General features: G+C 60.6%; 1 protein-coding gene across 50 annotated transcripts in view; it reads left to right on the forward strand.

The window, feature by feature from the left end:
• MROH1 (maestro heat like repeat family member 1) overlaps positions 1–19,252 on the forward strand; it is a 49,696-nt gene that overhangs the window by 27,436 nt on the left and 3,008 nt on the right. For 10 of the 50 annotated variants that reach the window (XR_015141263.1, XM_086337803.1, XM_086337800.1 and 7 more), the window contains 22 exons: positions 686–808; positions 2,416–2,601; positions 2,739–2,883; positions 2,965–3,005; positions 3,290–3,431; positions 3,734–3,786; positions 4,237–4,344; positions 4,735–4,851; positions 4,932–5,054; positions 5,785–5,931; positions 6,020–6,046; positions 6,839–6,961; positions 7,067–7,146; positions 7,217–7,367; positions 7,474–7,584; positions 8,021–8,125; positions 9,751–9,886; positions 10,005–10,117; positions 11,092–11,244; positions 15,810–15,964; positions 17,882–18,047; positions 18,619–18,815. Coding sequence is in view for 46 of the 50 variants with exons in the window: in XM_086337803.1 (XP_086193929.1) it covers positions 686–808; positions 2,416–2,601; positions 2,739–2,883; positions 2,965–3,005; positions 3,290–3,431; positions 3,734–3,786; positions 4,237–4,344; positions 4,735–4,851; positions 4,932–5,054; positions 5,785–5,931; positions 6,020–6,046; positions 6,839–6,961; positions 7,067–7,146; positions 7,217–7,367; positions 7,474–7,584; positions 8,021–8,125; positions 9,751–9,886; positions 10,005–10,117; positions 11,092–11,244; positions 15,810–15,964; positions 17,882–18,047; positions 18,619–18,815 (2,702 nt within the window). In the remaining 4 variants the exon portion in view is untranslated. Of the gene's footprint in view, positions 1–685; positions 809–2,415; positions 2,602–2,738; positions 2,884–2,964; positions 3,006–3,289; positions 3,432–3,733; positions 3,787–4,236; positions 4,345–4,734; positions 4,852–4,931; positions 5,055–5,784; positions 5,932–6,019; positions 6,047–6,838; positions 6,962–7,066; positions 7,147–7,216; positions 7,368–7,473; positions 7,585–8,020; positions 8,126–8,339; positions 8,843–9,750; positions 9,887–10,004; positions 10,118–11,091; positions 11,245–15,809; positions 15,965–17,881; positions 18,048–18,618; positions 18,816–19,252 lie in introns of those variants that run through there. The other 40 variants (XR_015141266.1, XM_086337822.1, XM_086337833.1 and 37 more) reach the window with 19 other exon arrangements.

Raw genomic sequence — 19,252 nt, forward strand, 5'->3', positions numbered from 1 at the left:
AGCCCCAGCCTTGTGTCTGGGGTCTCTGTCAGGCCTCCGTCATGCAGATCTAGGCATCCAGCCCTTTGGGTGGCCTGATGCCCCACCCGAGTCACAGGGCTAGACGACTTGGTACAGTGGAAGCCCCAGGGAACAGGTGCTTGGACTCCAGCAGGATATCCACAGCTTGGTGGTGACCCCAGAGCTGAGGGCGGGGCTGGCCCTCCCTGCTTGGGCTCAGCAGCAGTGGGTCCCCTTCCCGCGGCTGCCCCAGCCTTTGTGCTCATCCTGCACCCCATTCTTGGGGACTGTCTGTGAGAGTCCCAGAAGCTACTGGAATGGAGCCCAAACCACCGAAGCTGCGTCTGTTTCAGGGCTCCTGTGCCCTGTGCCACCCTCAGAGGGGCCCAGTGCCTGCCCGCTGTGTCGGTGGCCAGAAGCACCCAGCCTAGGGGCCCTCAGGCTGCCACATGGCTCAGTCCCTCCAGACCCATCAGCCCATGGTCACTCAGGACACACATGTGACCTGGGATCTGGGGAGGAGAGGTGTGACCAGGACAGGGGGAGGGTCCCAGAGAGGGGTGCTGGGCTGGGGGAAGGCGGGAGGTGTGGGCAGAGCGGGGGTGAGATGCCGGCCCCTGCTGGGCTGTCATGCTGTGGCCAGCACTCCTCTGAGGCCCCTTCCTGCGCCCCCTGCTCTGGGCAGGTGAAGCGGGTGGTGGTGCAGGTGGTCAGTGCCATGGCCCACCACGGCTACCTGGAGCAGCCTGGCGGCAAGGCCATGGTCGAGTACATCGTGCAGCAGTGCGCTCTGCCCCCCGAGGCTGAGGTAAGGCACGCCGTCCCTCTATTCCATCATTGCGTGTTGTCTCTTGGACCCGTGGTTTGTCGTCTGACTGCTGAGTGGCACTCTGGGGGTGTGCTAGTCTGCTAGCCACGTAACAGGTGTGAATAAAGCATCCGTGAAAGTGAGGGTGCAGGTTTCTGCAGGGCATGCGTTTGTCCCCCCGTGTAAGCAGCTACTGTGAGGTGCTGAGATGTTTAATTTCATAAGAAGCTTCCAGGTGGTTTTTGAAAGTAGCTGTGCCATCTCGTGGCCCCAGCAGCAGCTCTGTTGGCACACGGGGTTAGGTCAGTGCTGTGTGTCTCATTTTCTAGCCACTGTGACAGGCTAGCGTTGTGCCTGTGACCAGTGATATTGGCATCCATGTGTCTGCGTGCCTGCTCACAGCTTTTACCTGCTTTGGAGTTGGGCTGTTGCCTTTCTTCTTCAGGACAGAAGTGCTCTTCATATATTTTAGATGCAAGTCCCTTATCAGATTTATGGTTTGTAAATATTTTCTGACGAATTTGTTGCTTTGTAGGCATTTATTTTCTTAACATTGTATTTCAAAAAGCAGAAGTGCTAATGTTTTAGAAGTCCACGTCATTGGGTTTTTGTTTATAGCTCTTGCTTCTGGTGTTGTAACTAGTAAATCCTTTCTTTACCCAAAGCCACAAAGATGTTCCCCCATGCTTGCTTCTAGAAGTTTTACACAAGGTCTGTGATCCAGCTTGAGGTCATTTTGTTTAACGTGAGATGTGGGTTCAGGCTCAGTGTTTTGCACGTGGGTGTCCTGTTGTCGCAGCATGTTCACTGTAAAGACTCTTCTCCCCACGTGGACCAGCTGCCTTTGCCTGGATGTCGAGAACCCAGTGACTTGGATGTTTATAATTTCCTAGGTGATCAGCCTTTTGTGGCTACTGTGGGCTTGTAATTTTATTGCATTGAATCTGGCCAGGTATATTTCTGCTTCTAAGTGTTTCCTGAGATTTTCTTTTTGGCCTAATAACCCTAATAGGCAGTCAGGCGTTCAGCGTTGATTGTGTGTATTTGGTATAAAGTTTTATCTATATTTTTAGAGCATGCTCTAAAACTTGCTATTCAGGCCCTAAACATCTCTATTTTTTTCTTCTCGATCTTTAATTTCTTGGTGAGAGGGGCCAAATGTCTCCAACAGTCATTGCAGTTTTCCCACTTTTGCTTGGTTTTCAGTGTTTGCTTTTCAGAATTTCAAAGCATGAATTGAAGACTCAGAATTTAGAGAATAGAGTCCTTTTTTGCCTGGAAGGTTCCAGGGAGCTGGGCTCTGGAGCACTGGCTCCTTGGGTCTGAGAGAAACCACTGGCCCGTGGGGCAGCAGGGCTTGTCTGTGTTCTTGGTGGGAATGGCATTTTCTCAGGCAATGACCGCGTCCACAAGGACGGAACACCACCTGTGAGGATGCGGTTAGCAGCTCTCAGGAAATGCTCACAGTTTTTCTAGTCTGGATGCTGGAGCTTGGCCCGGGGAGCAGGCTTTCTTGGGCGATTTTAGTGGAGGGCGAGTGTCCTGCCAGTGACCGGGGATGGTCCCCTCCTTAGGGGTTGGGCAGGGCTTGTCATGCTTCCATTCAGGCCGTGTCCTCAGGGCCAGAGCCCACGACTGGTGACCTGCAGAGCAGAGTGCACAGCATCCTGCCCTCCCGCCCCCAGATTCAGAAGCTGGGTGCCGACAGTGAGGCCCTGGCGGCCGATAGCGTGAGGGCCATCAGCGTCAGCACTCTCTACCTGGTCAGCACCACTGTGGACAGGATGGGCGAGGTGAGCACCCCTGCCCTGGGGGACCCACCACCCTGCTCCTGACCCCTCGGTCTGGGAGCAGGTGTGGGGAGGCTGTGGGTGTGAGGAGGCTGCAGTGCAGGGAGGCCACGCTCCTACACACCCTGCACTGCCCCCAGGTCCTCTGGCCGTACCTGCTTGAGTTCCTGGTCCCCATTCGCTTCACCAGGGCGCTGAGCCCACTCTGCAGGAGCCTTGTGCACTTGGCCCAGAAGAGGCAGGAGGCGGGGGCCCATGCTCCCCTCATCCAGTACAACGGCAACGGTGTGCCCCTGCCCCAGCCCAGCCCTCCCCCCCTGCCCCCCAAGGGGGCAGCCCTGAGTGCTGTGGTCTCTATCCTTGCAGTGCACCTCCCGTCTCCCTACGCCATCACCACCAGACTCCTGGTAAGCAGCTGCTCAGGCCCCAGTGGCTTCTCCTCCTAGCCAGGTGGCCTCCAGGCAGTGCCTACTCTGAGGGGTGTTGGGGTGGGGGTGGACTCTCCCTTAGTCCCTGTTGCCCCACCCTTGTGCTGTCACTTCCCCGGGAAGGACCATCAGGCACTCCGGGAGGGATTTGGGGAGCTGTGTCTCTGGGGCCTCCTTGCCCCCACCTGGGTGTCCGTGCTCGGCCTCAGGTGGAGCACTGTGGCCCAGGACGCTGGTGGAGACCCCAACTCTGCCTTCTGCAGGCCGTGTCTTCCCATCCCTACGTGGGGGACGGTCGCGGGGCAGCCTCGCTGCGCCTCTTGAATGTCTTGCATCAGGACATCCACCCGGCCCTGGGTCAGCGGTGGGTGACCGCCATCCCCCTGCTGCTGGAGCACCTGGACGGTGAGGCCCAGGGGTGGGCGCTGCCGCTCTTCCTCTGACCCCGATTGTTGCCTGTTGGCATCAAGGCTGGCCACTGGAGACCAAGGTTTTATAAGTTGGAAGAAATCGCCTTTGCTGTGGTTCAGGAAAGGGCCTGGAGAGTGGGCTGGAAAGATGCTCCTTGTCTGGTGTCACCCGCGAGCTCACTGGATGTGGGCCCTTTCTTCCTCTATCCTGGAGCCGAAGGGGCCTGGGCCTGGTGGAGGGGACTCTGAGCTCTCCACTGCTGTCCGCCAGGCTGAACGGGTGACTGGTCATTTCAGAATACAGTGAAGAAACCCTGTCACAGAAGGAGTGGGAAGAAAAGCTGCTGGTGGTGAGAGAAGAGGAGAAGACGAGAGTTAGCCTGCTTTGGGAACAGGCCCTTTTCTGCCCGGGTGGGGAGGGCTGGGCCGTGGGTGCTGGGGGCACCGTGCCCCCAGATGGTGGTGCTCACCGTGACCTGATGGTGGTGGGGAGGGGCGCGGGGACAGGCGGGTGTCTCTGGGGTGAGGACTGCGTGCTGCGATGGGGTCATATCACAGGGGCTGCTCTGGCCAGAGAGCCCTCCATCCTGTCCCCTGCTTGGTTGAGGCCCCAGTGCCCCATGTGCTGCACACCTGACCACCCAGAATTTCTGTCTCAGCTTCAAAGTTACCTACGGCCATTCGGAGCTATGGCACAGGACCTGTGGTCACCGCCTGTGGCACCTGGGGCTTTGGGTTCTCCCCTAGGCCGGCCAGTGAGAGGCCGAGCCTGCCCTCATTGGTTGAGTTCCTGTCCGCAGTTTCTCCGGGATTCCCTGGCTGTCGTGTCTGACAACACCTGGGTCTGCCACCTGACCCTGGAAATGTGCAAGCAGCTACCCAACTACAACGGGACGCCCCTGGAGAAGGTGCATGGGGAGGGGAGCCCCAGGAGGAGGGGAGGGGGAAGGGGAGCCCCAGGAGGAGCTCCCCCAGGAGGAGGTGCAGGAGGACACACCGCCAGCAGTGCTGTGGGCACGGCCCTCGATCCTGTCCCCTGATTCCGTCTCTTGCTCCCTGAGCCTGTCTGATGGCCGCTGTGGTCCTGGCAGGACCTGGAGCAGAAGGCTGTGGGCTGGCGGCTGGAGACGCAGGGCTCCGCACCCACCTGCTGCTCCTCAGACAGTGCGCAGAGCACGTCTGGCCCTTGCAGTGGTGTGCAGTGGTGTGTCTGGTCTGTGGTGCAGGCACTGAGTGCCCCGCTAGGGGCATCCCTCCACTGGGAAGCTGGCACCAGCCCTTGTCTGGCTTCATTGCAGAACTTCCTGTACAAATGTGTCGGGACCACCCTGGGTGCCGCTTCAAGTAAGGTGGTGAGGAAGCACCTGCGGGAGCTGCTGGAGACGGCCCGATACCAGGAGGAGAGGGAGCACGAGGTGGCTGCCCCCCAGTGTGTGTGTGTGCACGCCTCCCCACCCCACCTTGCCCAGGTGTGAGTGCACCTGTGCCTCCCCAGGGCCTTGCCTGTTGCTTTGGGATCTGTGCCATCTCCCACCTGGATGACACCTTGGCCCAGCTGGACGACTTTGTGAAGTCAGACGTATTCAGAAAATCTGCTGGCATTTTCAACCTTTTTAAGGTAGCGAGGTCAGGCTGACAGCTGAGGGGGAGGCCTGGGGTGGGCTGGCCCGGGGTTTTGCCTTAGCTGTGGTGCCAGCATGCTGAGGTTCAGTAGGGCGGACAGCGTTGGTCCTAGAGCTTCCTGGGCTCGGTGCCCTGCAGGCCGGGGGTGGGGCAGGGAGCTGGCCTCCAGTCTCTGCTTCCTCATGGGTGGGGCCGGCATGTGTGGGCTCTCTCCCACACTGGGGTGGGGGGCAACGAACCGGCTCTGGGCAGCAGGATGGGAGCAGCCCCTTCCTGTCCCACCCCTGGTTTGTGTGTCATCTGCCCCCTGGTGGCTAGTGGGGGCTGCACATGGGCTGAAGCCAGTTGTTGGGGAGCATCTGCGCTGTCTGCTCCTACCTTAGCCCGTCTTCCTGGACCAGGGTTACCAGTGCCGGAGTCTCGGGCTGGTGTAGTATGAACAGGGCCCTAGGACAGAGGGGCCCTGGGCAGCTACCCAAGCGAAGACGGGGACCCCACCTGGCCCTTTGGAAGCTCTCAGTCCCCAGCCCCTCCGCCTGCTTGCCCCTCCCACTGTGGTCCCGGCCTGCGTCCTTTCCCTTTTGACCCTTGGTCCCCAACAGGCCCCAGACTCCTCAGTCAAGTGGCATCTTCCTTCACACTGGCTCTGCCGTTCTTTGGCACCTGGGGTCAGAGGGCGCGGCTCCTGTTGGGGGTGTGATTGTCACAGAGTTCTGACTTCTCAGAATCGAAGTGAGAGTGAGGCCAACAAAGTGAGGAGTGCGCTGATCCTGTGCTATGGGCACGTGGCAGCCGGGGCCCCGCGCGAGCTGCTGCTGGCCAGGGTGGAGGCGGACTTGTTCTGGAACATGTCCCAGTGCTTCAGCACCAAGGTGGGCGTCTTCTGGGTGTCTCAGAGGCTTGGGGCGGGGCGCTGCCTCAGGAGCCGCTTATGTGACTTGTCTCACTTCTGTTGTCCAGGTTCTGGGGATAAAGGTAGAAACCCAGGTACAGTGTGCGGGGCCTGGGCTCTCTCCTCTGTCTGGGCTGGCCGGGGTGGCAGCGGGGCACTCCTGGGGCATCCTAGTCCCAGTTCAGGCAAGGCCTGCAGGACGGCCCTCTAGGGCCTAGGAGCTCCTGCCCTGGCCCAGGCCCCGGAGGTTGGGGGGACGGAGGGGAGGTGGTGGCTCCCAGGCTGGGCAGGGGCCTCAGTGTGCCCCTCTCCTGGCTCCACTCCATCTCTGCCAGCGCCTGGTTGGGGGAGTTCTGCAGCCAGGCAACAGCCTCTGCCTCACTAACACAACTCCCTTGTGGACTCTGGCACTAACCTGGGAACCTTCTCTGGGAGTGGCTGGGCTGTCCCCTTGAAGAGCGGACCCCCGCCACCCTGGGTCTCCTGGGGTCTCTGGGCCAGGGCTGTTCTGTGAACTCTCTCTCTGACTCAGCCCTTTAGAGCTGGGGGCCAGCCCTCTGCTGGGGCTCTGCCAGAGCAGCTGCGTCCCCTCCACTTGGGGGAGGCAGCTGGATGGCGCCTGGCAAACCTGCAGTCATCTGCCCAGGGTTGTGACCCCGGGACCCCCAGGTTGGGCCCACAGCCAAAGGCCTTGGGTTCCTTCGCAGACCCATCTTGGCCTACGTGGAGGACTGGCCGAGAGCCCGTAGACTGGAGGGGAGTCCACGTCTGGCTTGCAGGAGAGTGGCTGGCGCCCTGGCCTCGCCACTGTGGGTGGCCCCCTCCCATCGGGCTCAGCCCCTGGGCCTCGGGCCTTGGTGGCTCCCACAGCCCAGTTGTCCTTGCAGGACCCGGCCCTGAGACTGAGCCTGGTGCAAAGTGTGTGCATGGCCACCCAGGCCATCTGCAGCAGTGCCCACGGCAGCTCCTTCCACCTCTCGAGGAAGGCGGAGCTGGTGGCGCAGATGGTGGTGAGTGTGGGCGGGCTGGGGAGGACCGAGCCCCCGGGTTGTGGGGCCTGACCCGGGGGCAAGCTGGAGCTTTGGCCAAGGGCTGCCCTGCGGCTGCTCTCCCAGGAGTTCATCAGAGCGGAGCCCCCAGACTCGCTGAAGACGCCCATTTGGAAGAAGGCCATGCTTGCCTGCACGTACCTGGTGTATCCTTTCCTTGGGGGGCGGCTGTGGGGGGCCCTCTGCGTGAGAGCTGGGCCTTAACTGGCGGCTCAGTACCCTGGAGCCGGCCCTGGAGGAGCAGGTGCAGGCGGACCTGATTCACAGCTGCCTGCACCGTGTCATGGCCGTGCTGCCGGAGCCAGAGGAGGGGGACAGCCCCCAGGAGGTATCAGCGGCCCCCACAGTGGGGGGGGACCCCCAGGAGGTATCAGCGACCCCTGTGGTGGGAGGTGGGGGACAGCCCCCAGGAGCTATCAGCGGCCCCCATGGTGGCCCTGTCCAGGGGTGGGGGCTCACAGCAGGACTGGCAGCTTCTCTTGTTCCAGTCCCTGTACCTGGACACCGTGCAGGTCCTCAAGGACTTGCTGACGAGCCTTCTTCTGTGGAACATGACGCCCCTGGGTCTGCAGGTCATGGTGGAGGTGTGTGGCAGGCAGTGGCACTCTGTGCAAGCGGGGGGCGGCCTGCGAGCCAGTGGGCAGGGCCCCTCTGGCCTGGGGGTTATGCAGATGGGTGCAGTCTGAGCAGACAGGGGTTCGGAGCTTGATCTCTCTGCTCCCCCATCATGGGGCCTGGACAGAGAGACCCTGAGGTGCCCCATATGGGCACTCCTGACCCTCTGAGGCCATCATGATGGTGGATGGTGTCTAGGAACACCATGTCCTTGCATGGGCATGGCTAGAGATTACGCCAGGGGTGGCCGTGGCCGTAAGCCACATCAGCAGGACAGAACGAGGGGGTTGGGGAGCGCTGCCCAGGGGGCCCACTCTGATCTGGTGCACTGGCCCCCGTGCCCAGAGGGTGGCCTGGCAGGGAGGCTGCCCCAAGCTGCACCTACTGAAGCCCCTTCTTCCTCAGCACCTGAGCCCATGGATCAAGTCCCCGAGGGGCCACGAGCGGGTGCGGGCGGTCGGCCTGAGTGCCTGCCTGCTGCAGTTCTTCCTTCAACACCTGCAGATCAGCGTGAGTGCCCCAGGGCGGCCTGCGAGGCCCCTCTTCAGCCGCATGCCCATCCCTTGGCCTGGGGCCACAGCATGGGGCCCTCTCGTCTCCCACTGCCTGGTGCTGTGAGTGGCACTGTCCTCTCCTGGGCTGTGGACAGAGGACCACAAGGGTCAGCAAGTGTCCCCAGGGCTGGCCACTCAGCATTGAACCTGATGGGCAGCCTCATCCTTAGGAGCCTGCCCGACACAGAGAAGGGTGATGGGTGTTGGAGGCAGAAGCCGCAGCTCGGGCCAAGGTAGGGACTTGTGAACCCCTGGAGCGCGGCAGAGAAGACAGCACCGTTAGTTGGAACAGTGGGAAGGAGCGCCTCCCAGAGCCCCGTGGTTACTTTGCGTTTTAGTATTTGTTGGGGTTCAGCAGCTCCTCTTCCCTTGTTAGAACCTCGCAGTTGTTCTTACGAGGCCGTTACTCTGCTGGCTTTAGGGTAGACGGGCATGGTCCTCCTACGCTCCCGCGTGGCCTTGACAGGAGTGTACCAAGGGCTCCTGTGCTGATAATGGTGGACCTGGCCACCCCAGCCCCCGGCCCTAGCAGAGGCACGGTCTGTCGCTGCTGTCTCCACTGTACATAATCATTTACTTATTGTGGTAGGCAGGAGAACTGGACTTCTGGATACTTAGGAACTGGTAGGAACTGGGTAGTTTATAAGGAATAAAATTTCTCTATGACTCTTAATGAGTGTTTAGTTAATTCTCTGCTCTTCAGACACACAGCCACAGCCATTCACAAAGGTCATGAGTTTGGCCTTTCTCACCATTTCGACACCTGCTGGCTTGTGCTGCTGACTGCAGGAAGGTGGACACTGGCGGTGGCCCCAAGCCATTAACTCTCAAGCAAGATGCTCGTTGGTTGGCAGTGTTTATTTTTTTGTTGTGTTCAGGGCATGGTCTGTTGGCTGGCTTAGACAGCTTTTCCTACCCAGGTTCTCCCGTGGCCTGTTTTTCACGTAACCCTGGTCCAACCAGAGTTCATTTTTCATTCGTGATGAGACAGGGCTCTGCCCTTGTGGAGAGGAACGCAGCTGGTGGCCCTCAACCCCCGTCCAGCCTCCCCCTGGTTTTGGGAGGAGTAACAGCCTGGAGCCCCACACCTTTCAAGAGCCTGTGCTGGGCAGGCGCGTGGTGGCCCCTCCCAGGGAAGCCACTTGTGTGTGGGCTGTGTGTGGGTGGTGGGTAGCTGATGTCCCCCAGTTTGGGGCGTAGGAAACAGGGCCCTTTGCTCAGAGCACGGTTGAGAGGCTCTGTATTCGAGGAAAGCAGGAAAGGCTCTGAAGAACAGGCCCAGTCCCCATGGGGATGAAAGGGCTTGTGTAGCACCCCTTGGCTTTTGGGGCAGGAATTCCACGTGTCTGAGGAGTGATCAGAAGCCGGCCGTGCCCTGTCCACACCGCTGCTTTCCCAGCTCTCGTCCCTCTTGGGACCCACCCTGGGCTGGGGGCGGGCTGCCCTCTGGTCACAGGCCTGCCCATATCTGGGTCCAGGGGGTACAGGTACCTGCCCACCCCAGCGACTCCTGAGCCCCAGTGCCATCTCTGGCTATCTGCCCCCAGAGTCCCCACAGCACCCCTATGTCTGCCTCTCCAGGCCCTGGTGCCCTTCCACAACCTGGGCCTCCTCATTGGCCTCTTCTCCCCACGGTGCGCCGACCTCTGGCCTGCCACTCGCCGAGAGGCTGTGAGCTGCATCCACTCCCTGCTATACCTGCAGCTGACCTGTGTGGGTGAGCCCCCCTGGCTGGGCAGCAGTGTCTGTGTGTTAGGGGGATGAGGGAGCAGAGGCTGGGCCTCTGGTGGCCAGGGAAGGCCTGCATCCACCCCACGTGCCCTGCTGCCTTGCAGGCTTCTCGCGAGACTACCAGGACGACGTGGCTGAGCAGCTCCTCAGCCTCAAAGATGGCCTGGTGCACCCTGACCCTGCCATTCTCTTCCATACCTGCCACAGCATTGCCCAGGTACCTGCCAGTGGCCGCTGCAGCAGCTCCTTGCACGTACGGGCTGTGTGGGTGCCAGCTGGGCAGGCAGGCAGGTCTTATCAGAGTTCTGTGTCCAGCACCAGCCCGCCCCTCCTGCACTTGCTGTGCCCACCCTCCGGGGCCCAGTAGGGGGTGGCAGGAGCTCAGCTTCTGGCTGCACAAGGTTGAGAAAGCTGCCCTAGCCCACCCGGTGACTCCCAAGCCAGGACAGTGCTTCTGTTCCACTTGGTGACTGGAAATGACCCTCAGGGGTCTGGAGGCTTTCTCTCCTGCTGAAGATGGAAGGGAAGGGGGTTAGCAGGGCCCTTTGTGGGGGTCAGGGAGGCTGAGACATTGAGAAGCAAAGACCCAGCCCAAGGGGAGTCCAGGGGGAGTGGGAACTTCATGTTTGGGGGTCAGACTTTCTAAATATTCATCCACTTTTGTGATTTTATTTCTTCTCTGTACAGAGTTTATCTGCCCTAACTTCTGGTTGCTCTCTGTTATGTGGAGGGAGCACAGGGACTCTCTTATGTGGGAGGAGCTGAGGGTGCTTTGGAGCCTCTGAGGCTGGGGAGTCCAGGATAGAGCATGCCCCCATCTGCCCTTGACTCTACTCTAGAGAGGCTGCACACCAGGACCACTCCTAGTCTACCCCGCTGGTCAGGAGAAGCCTCTGGGAGGGTGCTGACCTGGGCCCTGCAGATGCCCAGGGACCCCCTTCCAGGGGCCTGGAGGCCAAGGGCTGCACCTAGACCTGGCTTCAGTCTGGGTAGGGGTCCTGGGCGTGGGCCACCCCACCCCGCACTGGCAGAAGCTCTAAAGGTTTTAAGGGCCTGTAAGAGGGTGGGAAGGGCTGGAGGAGGGGTTTGAAAGGGGCCAGTCCTTCCCTGAGAAGCTGTCCCTGGGATGCCACGCCCCGAAGGTGTGCTGAGCCCCTCCTCTCTGTCTTCCTGACACAACTGTCCTCCTAGCTTATTGCCAAGCGCCTCCCTCCAGATCAGCTCATCAACCTCTTGCTAACCTTGTTTGAGAGCCTGGGAGATCCCGACAAGAACTGCTCGCGAGCTGCCAGCGTCATGATCAACTGCCTGCTGAAGGAACGGGGCAACATGCTGCAGGAGAAGGTGGGGCCTGGGGGCGGGGCCAGGGCCTGGTCTAGAGCTCCCTGGGGGCATGGCGTGGGCGTGGTCATGTCCAGAGGGTCAGCCAGGAGTGCCGGTGGGCAGGGCTGGTAACCTGGGGCTCCCCACCCAACTCCCTGCTCGGTGAAGGTTTGGCCCTCAGCACTCTGCGCTTCTCCCTGTGGGCCTGATGGGATAAATCTTCCTCTTCTCTTTGAAGACTGAACTAGGCGAAAGTAACTGCTCAGAACGTAAAGATAGAAAAGGCAATTGAAAGGGAAAGGCCAGTGCTAGGGTCTGTGATTGGGCACTGAGCCGGCACAGGCTGAGCGCCCTGCTCACATTGCTGGTGAGGACAGGGGTCCACAGGGTCACTAGGTGCTGGCACAGAGGCTTCCGCGGCAGGTCCAGCCCAGAGCAGAGGCGCCCGGGACACGCAGATCCTGCCCTATCCACCATCCCATCATCACCTTTGAGGCCTTCTGGCCATGAGCTCACGTGGCGGCCCACGTGGTCCCCAAACAGTTGCCAGCCGCCCTGACAGATGTGCTCAGGTCCTGAGGCCTGAACAGGCTCCAAAGCTCAGGTGACTGCTAGATGAGTGCTAGATTCATGGCTGCCCGTGAGTCCTATGAACTACATGACCCAGCAGGTGCGTTCCCATATGCCTGGACAAAGATTTAAGCTCCCTATTAAAGTGAAGCATAGCAATAGAAAAGGGGGGTTGTGCTAAGTGGACAGCCTTGGGGTTCACAGGAGCAGAGGCCCTACCAACCCCAGAGCCCCTGGCACCCCAGCTGGCTCCACAGGGTGCCACTAGCTCTCTGCAGCACAGAGCAGGGCTTGGGATGCACCTCGTGTAGCAGGAGCCTCACGTCTGGCGTGCATGGCCGTCGTCTGTGGGACGGCGTGTGTCTTCCAGGCCTGGCCCACGTGGGTCGCCCCATCACTCCCTCACGCCCACCTCAGCAAGTGCTGGGCAGTTCCCAGTCTGAGCACAAGTGCTGCTGGAGTCAGGCTCCTTTGGACCTGAGGGTGCATTCCGGTTGGAGACACGGCCAGGAAAGTGACTGGGGCCGCAGGAAAGCTGTCCCAGGGCTGTCAGAAGGCCTCGGGGCTGTCCCAGCTCCTTCGCGCACGTTTCTCTGTGGCTTATGACCTGGAACACTTGCATGTTTCTTGGCTACTCAGATCTCCTCCATGAGGAGAGTGATCTTGGCCATTTTCTTCTGGGTGGTCTGTGCTTTTCTTACCAGTTTGCAGAAGTACTTTGTATATTCTGGGTACAAGTCCTGTATTGGATGGGTCCCTCACAGGTGTTTTCTGGGGGGAGGCGAAGCAGGAGCTGCCAGTGGAGAAGCCCTGTGTGGAGGGGCCGCCTGCCGAGGTGGGGGTGGGGGTGTGTGTGGTGTGGCGCCTGGAGGGGAACGTGTGCCATTGTGGGACCCCAGCCAGGGCCTGAGGCTGTGGGGCAGGGAGTGGAAGGAGGATGGAGGAGGGTGTGACTGCAAGCGACGGCCAGGGGTTGACGGGCCAAGGTTCAGGTTTTGCACTGAGTGGGGTTCCTGGGTCAGCTCTGAGTGGTAGAAAGGTAGCCTTGGGGCTCTGTGTGGGGGGAGGGGGACAGCCGGACTGCAGGCCATGGCCGCTGGTGGTCCTGGTGTCTGTATATACATGCACACATTTTGTTGATTCGTTCCTTTGTCGTGGACACTTGGTCTGCTTCCTTCTCTTGGCTGTTGTGAGCCATGCTGCTGTATAACGTGGGTGAAAGGCATATCTCTTCAGGATCCTATTTTGTTTTGGGTAAACATCTGGAAGTGGAATTGCAGGATCTTATGGTGATTCTATTTTGAATTTTCAGAGGAACTGCTATACTGTTTTCCATAGTGACTACACCCGTTTACGTTCCCACCAGCAGGGCACGGGGGTTCTGGCCAGTATTGGTCAATGCCTGTGTTTTTAATAGTGGCCACCCTGATGTGTGTGAAGCAGCATGTCATACTGGTTTCAACTTGCTATTCCTCTGCAGTGAGTGATGTGGATATGCTTGCCAGCCATTTGTCTTCTTTGGAGAAGTCAACATCCCTGCCCATTTGCAGATCAGGTTATTGGATTCGATATCATTTTGGAACTGTAGGAGCTGCTTGTACTCTGAAATTAACACATTATCAGATACATGACTGGCAGGTGTTTTTGCATAGGTTGTCTTCTCCCTAGATTGTGTCTTTTGCTGCAGCTCCATATGCAGTGCTTTGAGGCTCATTTCCAAGGAGTCATTACCAAATCTAGTGTCCCGAAGATTTCCGTTTTTCTCTAGAAGTTTACTAGTAGTTTTGAGTCCTGCCCGTACTGGATAAATCAGGGTGCCTCTCCCGGGGCCCATGTGCTGAGCTGGCTGCCGGCCTCCAGAGCTGCTAGGCTGTCTCCTCCGGCTCAGCCTGCAGACCCACTCAGCACACCTACCCCAGGGTGGTGTCCCTGCCTCACGCTTCCAGTCTGTCTGCAGCAGGCCCCTCTAGCTCACGTGACAGGGACACTGGCATCAGCGCCATTGGTACCATTTCCTTTCTTGCCCTGAGAGCCTGCTGGGGGACCCCCAGAGACACTTGGACAGTCGGACTTGAGTTTCTCTGATACCGAATCAGAAAAAGGAGTCCTAGTCGGTGACCTGTGGCCGGGCTGACCCCTGCCCCAACACCCCAGGATGGTCAGGTGGGCGCAGAGGGACATGGCAGGAACGAACAGCTGCCTCCCAACGTGCAGGCATGGGAAGCAGCGCCGCTCCACAGAGATGGCCGGCAGACCCGAGGCAGAGGGTGCCCCAGCCCAGTGGTTCCTCCTGGGCATGTGCCTGGGTGAGGCAGCCGTGCCCACAAAAATCTGTGCAGGTTAAGGAGTGGGGGGACCCCATGAAGAGGGTTCCCAGTCTGGAGCTGCGGGTGTGGGCTGCTGAGGGCGAATGTGGAGCAGCCCAGCAGGCCTGAGGTGGCCCTGAGCCCCCTGGGCAGGGTGGGCCCCGCTCACCAGTCCCGGGAAACCGAGAACCCGGTGCGGACACAGCCAGAGCCACCACACCTGAGCACTGGAGTACCATCACGGCTCCAGAGAGGTCCAAGCTGCTCTTGGGGCTCATGGGTATTGCTGCTGAGAAAGTCTGCAGAAGCAAAGACAACAGAGACAGATGAGCTGAGACAGTGTCTCAGACTGACACCCAAGGGAGCAAATGGAAACAGGGAAAAAATTACACGCAGAAATTTGAAATGCAGTAAAGTAGACATACAGGCAGTTATGTTCCAGGGGACTTTGAGAACCTGGGGTGAGGGACAGGCCTCCGCAGGGCGCCACCATCACCGGCACCCACGAAAACTCTACCAGCGCCAGCCAGCCAGGCCTGGGGTCTTCTGGGGAGCCCTGCCCCTCATGGCTGAGAAAGAGCCCAGGAGACTGGAGTGAACCACGCTCCTTGCCCCAGAGACGGTGTGGCCTGTTCCAGTGGCACTGTGAATTCCCATCTACCCACGAACGTCACTGGGCCCACGCCAACGGCCAAGACGAGAACCCAGCCACAGTTGGCTCAGGGCCACCCTCCCGCCAGGCTTCCTGAGCAGGCTCAGTGTGGCGGCAGCCAGCTGGTCAGGGAGGCGCAGCTGGATGGGCTGAGGGTCAGGGCCGATGGGCGGAGCCATAGCAAAGAGGCCCAGGTCCTTAGAAGGTCGTCAGCCTTGTGGACTCCGGTCATAGAAAGAGGACTTGGTTATGTTTACAAATCCTTTGAGAACTGTGGTGACAGAGCCCCTCCTTCAGGCTGGCCACACGTGTGCCTACATTTCCCCCCTGCCCCTGTCCCTGCTGTGGGCATGGGTCCCGTCAGAGCTTGGCGGGCCCTTCCCTCTGCTCTTGGGCCCAGGGCCCCCGGCGGGTCCTCAGCCAGCCCTGCCCCAGGGTGGAGCCCACGACCGCCAGCTGCCCCATGCAGGGGGCCCTGTCCCTGGGGCCGTGGCCAGCACTGTCATCAACTTTCGCCTCATACCAGGACGCTTCCTAGCTGTCCAATATGGACGGTGCGGGGCGGCACCCCATCGGCTGGGGCCACCGGGTGCCCTTGCTGCCCATCGGCTGCTGCTCAGCCGCCACGGCCAGAAAGCCCGCCCCTCCTAGCCAAGCCTATGGCCTGGGAGGAGAGACGGAGCGCTTTCCGGTGAGGAGTGGGCAGCTGTGTCTTGCCTGCAGGGGTCCAGGCAGGGTCACCCTGTGAGCCTCAGCACTCACCCCCGTGGCCTGGCCCTCCCACTCTGTCCCCTCAGGTTGTGTGTGTGTTTCTGTCTGTCCTGGCACCTCCCGCCAGCAGGCCCCTCTTGGGTTCCTGTCCCTTCCCACATGGACTCTGGGGCCATGAGTCATCTCCCTTGGCCCTCAGGGCTCTGGCTCCTGTCCTTCTTCATCAGGGCTGGGAGCAAGGAGCCCCGACATCACCGGCGGGTGAGGGGTGCTGGCTTCCCTGGCCCCAGGGATTGGTGCGCACGTGGGCATGTCCTGTCGCTGGCCTGACTGCCACCTGCCCACAGGTGCCCGAGATTGTGAGTGTGCTGCGCTCCAAGCTGCAGGAGACCCGAGAGGAGCACATCCTACAGGCCGCACAGCACAGCGTGTTTGCCCTGGCCACCCACCACTGTGCCTCTGTGGTGTCCAACCTTCTGGGCAGCCCCCTGCCCTTTGACAGGTACCTGGTGCTCACCCACCTGCAGGGATGGATGGGGTTCCACGCTCTGGTGTCCCCACGCCTGACCAAGTATTTGTGGGCCCCCTAATCCTGTGTGTGGGAGCCTGGAGGCCCTGGCACTGGGCCGGGTGGAGATGGCTTGCTCTCTTGGGCAGTGCTCGCCAATTCTCTGGGGCTGGTGCTCTGCCGGGCCTCCATCCACCATCATCCATGAGCAAGACCCTGGCCCAGGGCCCTCCTCGAGCCAGGAAAGGTCTCCATTTGCCACCCCGGCTCCCGAGGATACCACTGGCGCATCAGTGACACTCCAGTTGCCGCCATGGGGTTCTCAGGACAGAGCGTGTCCACACCGGGCCTGTGCCAGGCCCTGTGGGTCCCCAGTCCCCAGGGCCCTTGCTTCTGCGCTAAGGCCTCCAGGCAGCCTTTGCTCTGCTCCCAGTGCTTCCAGAGCTCAGGGCCCACTGGGCATGCCTTTCTTTGGGTCCACGTGGTGGATGGAGCCGGCACCTGTGATCTGGAGACCCCCACGCCAGGGGACAGGGAGGCAGCGCATCCTTCCCTGTGGCTGCGGCCTGAAGCGCCTGCACCTGCCCCAGAGTGCGGCTCCCACGGCCTGCTTGGCTCTCGCTTAGACAGCGGGCACCACTCCCCAGATGCGGCGGTCCTGTTTGCCACTGCCCCTCCTGCCATCACTGTCGGCCTTTTACCCTTTGCGCTCCAGGGGTCCCTTTCCCAGAGTAAACCACACTTGATAGCTGATATGGTTGGGATTAAACCAACTGCCTATTTTTCTTCCCTTGGTCTTTTTTATCTTCCTTCCTGTCTTTTTAGATTGACAGGGCCTTGTTGCAGTTTCACTTTTCACTCGGTTAGTTTGGAAGTTGCACTCCTGTGTCTGGACCCCGTTTACTCAGCCATCCCTCTCCGGGGCTGTTGCCGGGTTTGGAGCTTGAGCTTAGCACATGCCTCCCTTTAGCTTGAGTAAGAGGATGTGTCCTTTCTGGCTCCTGTGAGGCCAGATTGGGCTGAGGCCAAGGGACGCGCACGGGGTGTCCCTTGTTGATGGTGCTCTGCACCTTCTGGCAGAGAGGAGTCTGAGGCTTTCAGTTCTTAGTCCTGCCAGGGGGCTCCCTGGCTTCTCGAGCCTGTGAGTTAGTGTCAGTGTCTGTCAGCAGCTCTCCCGACTTTCAGCCTGTCTCTTCAGACACCGTCTCCCTTCTGCTTGTGAGACGCCACTCGAATGTGCGCTCACCCCCACCACCCTGCCCCTGACACCTCTGCTTCTGAACATCTGATGACCCTTCCCTGCGGGGTTCTGGGCAACTTACTCCACTTGTCTTCCAGTTCACCATTTCTCTCTCCTGCCGTGTCCAGGCTGATGTCAAGTACGTCACCGAGCACAGCGTTGCGTGTCTTGTCTCATCATTTCTAAAGGGCTGTTGGTTCGCTTCCAAATGTACTCTGTGTTTAGAGTTTCTGGTTCTGGTTAGATCTCTGATGTCTGTCGCTTCTCCCTGTAAACGTACCGTGCAGCTGCAAACCTGTGTAAACGCTGGGGCTGGGGTAGCTCGGGCCTCCTGCAGCCTCTGCCTGACTTCACCTGCATGCCTCTTTGGCCACGTGCTGCTCTTTGCTCAGAAGTGACTTGCAGGCGTGCTTGGGGCTGGGGTGACAGTGACTCCTCTAGGGAGCCCAGTGTCTGCTTCTGGCAGCTCCAGGGGACACCTCCCCATGACTGGGTCTCTGCTCACCATCAAGCTGCCTGGTTAGGATCCTGGGTTGGAGGAAGGGGTCACTCAGGGCCTGGAGTCAGGGTGCTGTTTGTGGCCTGGCTGGAGCCGAGGCCGGTGGGCATGCCGGGGCTGTGGAGCTGGGGCCGGCAGAGGCCTCAGAGGAGTTGTTCTCCTGCCCCTCCAGCCACACCTGCACCCTGTGGCGAGCACTGGCCTTGGAGCCCGGCCTCGCTGCACAGGTCCTGGGGCTGCTCCTGGAGAAGATAAGCAAGGACGTCCTGTTTGAGGAGAGCCAGGCCTTCCTGCTGAGCAGCACGCCGGACCGCGTGGCCACCCTGCTGCCCCTCGCAGTGAGTGGGGGCTGGGCCGGCACGCACCGCCCCCTCTGCCCTCCCCCGTGGGCCCAGAAGGCGATGAGGGGCCACGTGGCCGCTGCCAGAGGGCCCCATGGGGAGCCTGGGTTGCGCCTTGCTGGCACCTGGCAGCTGATGGGAACCCTGGAGCCGGCGAGCTGTGAGCCCAGGCTCGTAAAGTCCCCGCAGGTGTAGGCCCCCAAGGGAGCCCACTCTATTTCATCCTACGGGGAAAAAAATAAACCCAGCTTGGCAGCATTTCCACAGTGAAACAGCTGCAAGAATTTCCTTCTCCTGCTGAGGAGCCAAGAGCAGATGCTGGGAGCTGGTCCTCAAGGTGGCCACGTTGCCCCGGGCCTGCCTTCTGCCCCGTGGGCCAAGCTGGACAGGGCTGGGCTCCTCATCTCACCCCCACAGCTACCCCTCCCAGGGCCCAAGAGCTCAAGGAATGCCGGGTGCCTGCAAAGAAAGAGGAGCTGTAGGCTGGTTTTTGTCCCGGGTGCAGGGTCCAGTGTTCTCTGAGCCTACCCTGAGGGTAGGGGCAGAGGCTGAGGTGGCCCGTCCACAGGCCACCTGTGCACTGCACGAGGTCGCATCTGCCCCGGCGTCCGGGCCAGCAGTGCTAGAGCTCTACCCCCAGCTGTTTGTGGCACTGCTGCTGCGGGTCAGCTGCACCATGGGTGTCCAGCCGCCCAGGCAGCTGCAGGCCAAGGAGAGGAGGAGCGCCAGCTCGGGCCTGGCCTCACGGAGCCTCGAGCCTTGCAGGTGAGTGGGCCTGGCCTGGCACCCCCAGGCCGTGACTGTCGGCTGCTGGAAGTAGCTTCCCAGCGGTTGGGGGCGGGGGGCCGGGCACCAGCTGACCCTGAGCTGCGCCTTCCCTGGTGAATGCTTGGGGTCGGCAGGTTCCAAGCCAGCCCACTCTGAGTGCAGCCTCAGTCCTCAGCCACACTAACTGGGGCCCCAACTTGAGACCCTGCAGGGCCCCCACCTGCAGTTGGCCACAGCTCTGGCCCCAGCCCTGTAGGAGCGCAGCTGCCACATGGGTGAGGCCCTGCTGGCTTGGAGCAGGGCCTGGTGCCACTGGCTGTGCCCGCACCTTCTCCATGTCTCTCAGTCGGGGGGTCTGGGGACAGGCTGGGGCCCCTTCAACTCTTGCAAGAGCAGAGGGCCCACAGTGCTGCCCAGGGGAAGGGACACTGGTA

The sequence above is a fragment of the Bos grunniens genome, chromosome 14 (assembly GCF_055505025.1).
Source record: "Bos grunniens cultivar Pamir isolate PY7600 chromosome 14, Bosgru_T2T1.0, whole genome shotgun sequence".
Taxonomy (NCBI): domain Eukaryota; kingdom Metazoa; phylum Chordata; class Mammalia; order Artiodactyla; family Bovidae; genus Bos; species Bos grunniens.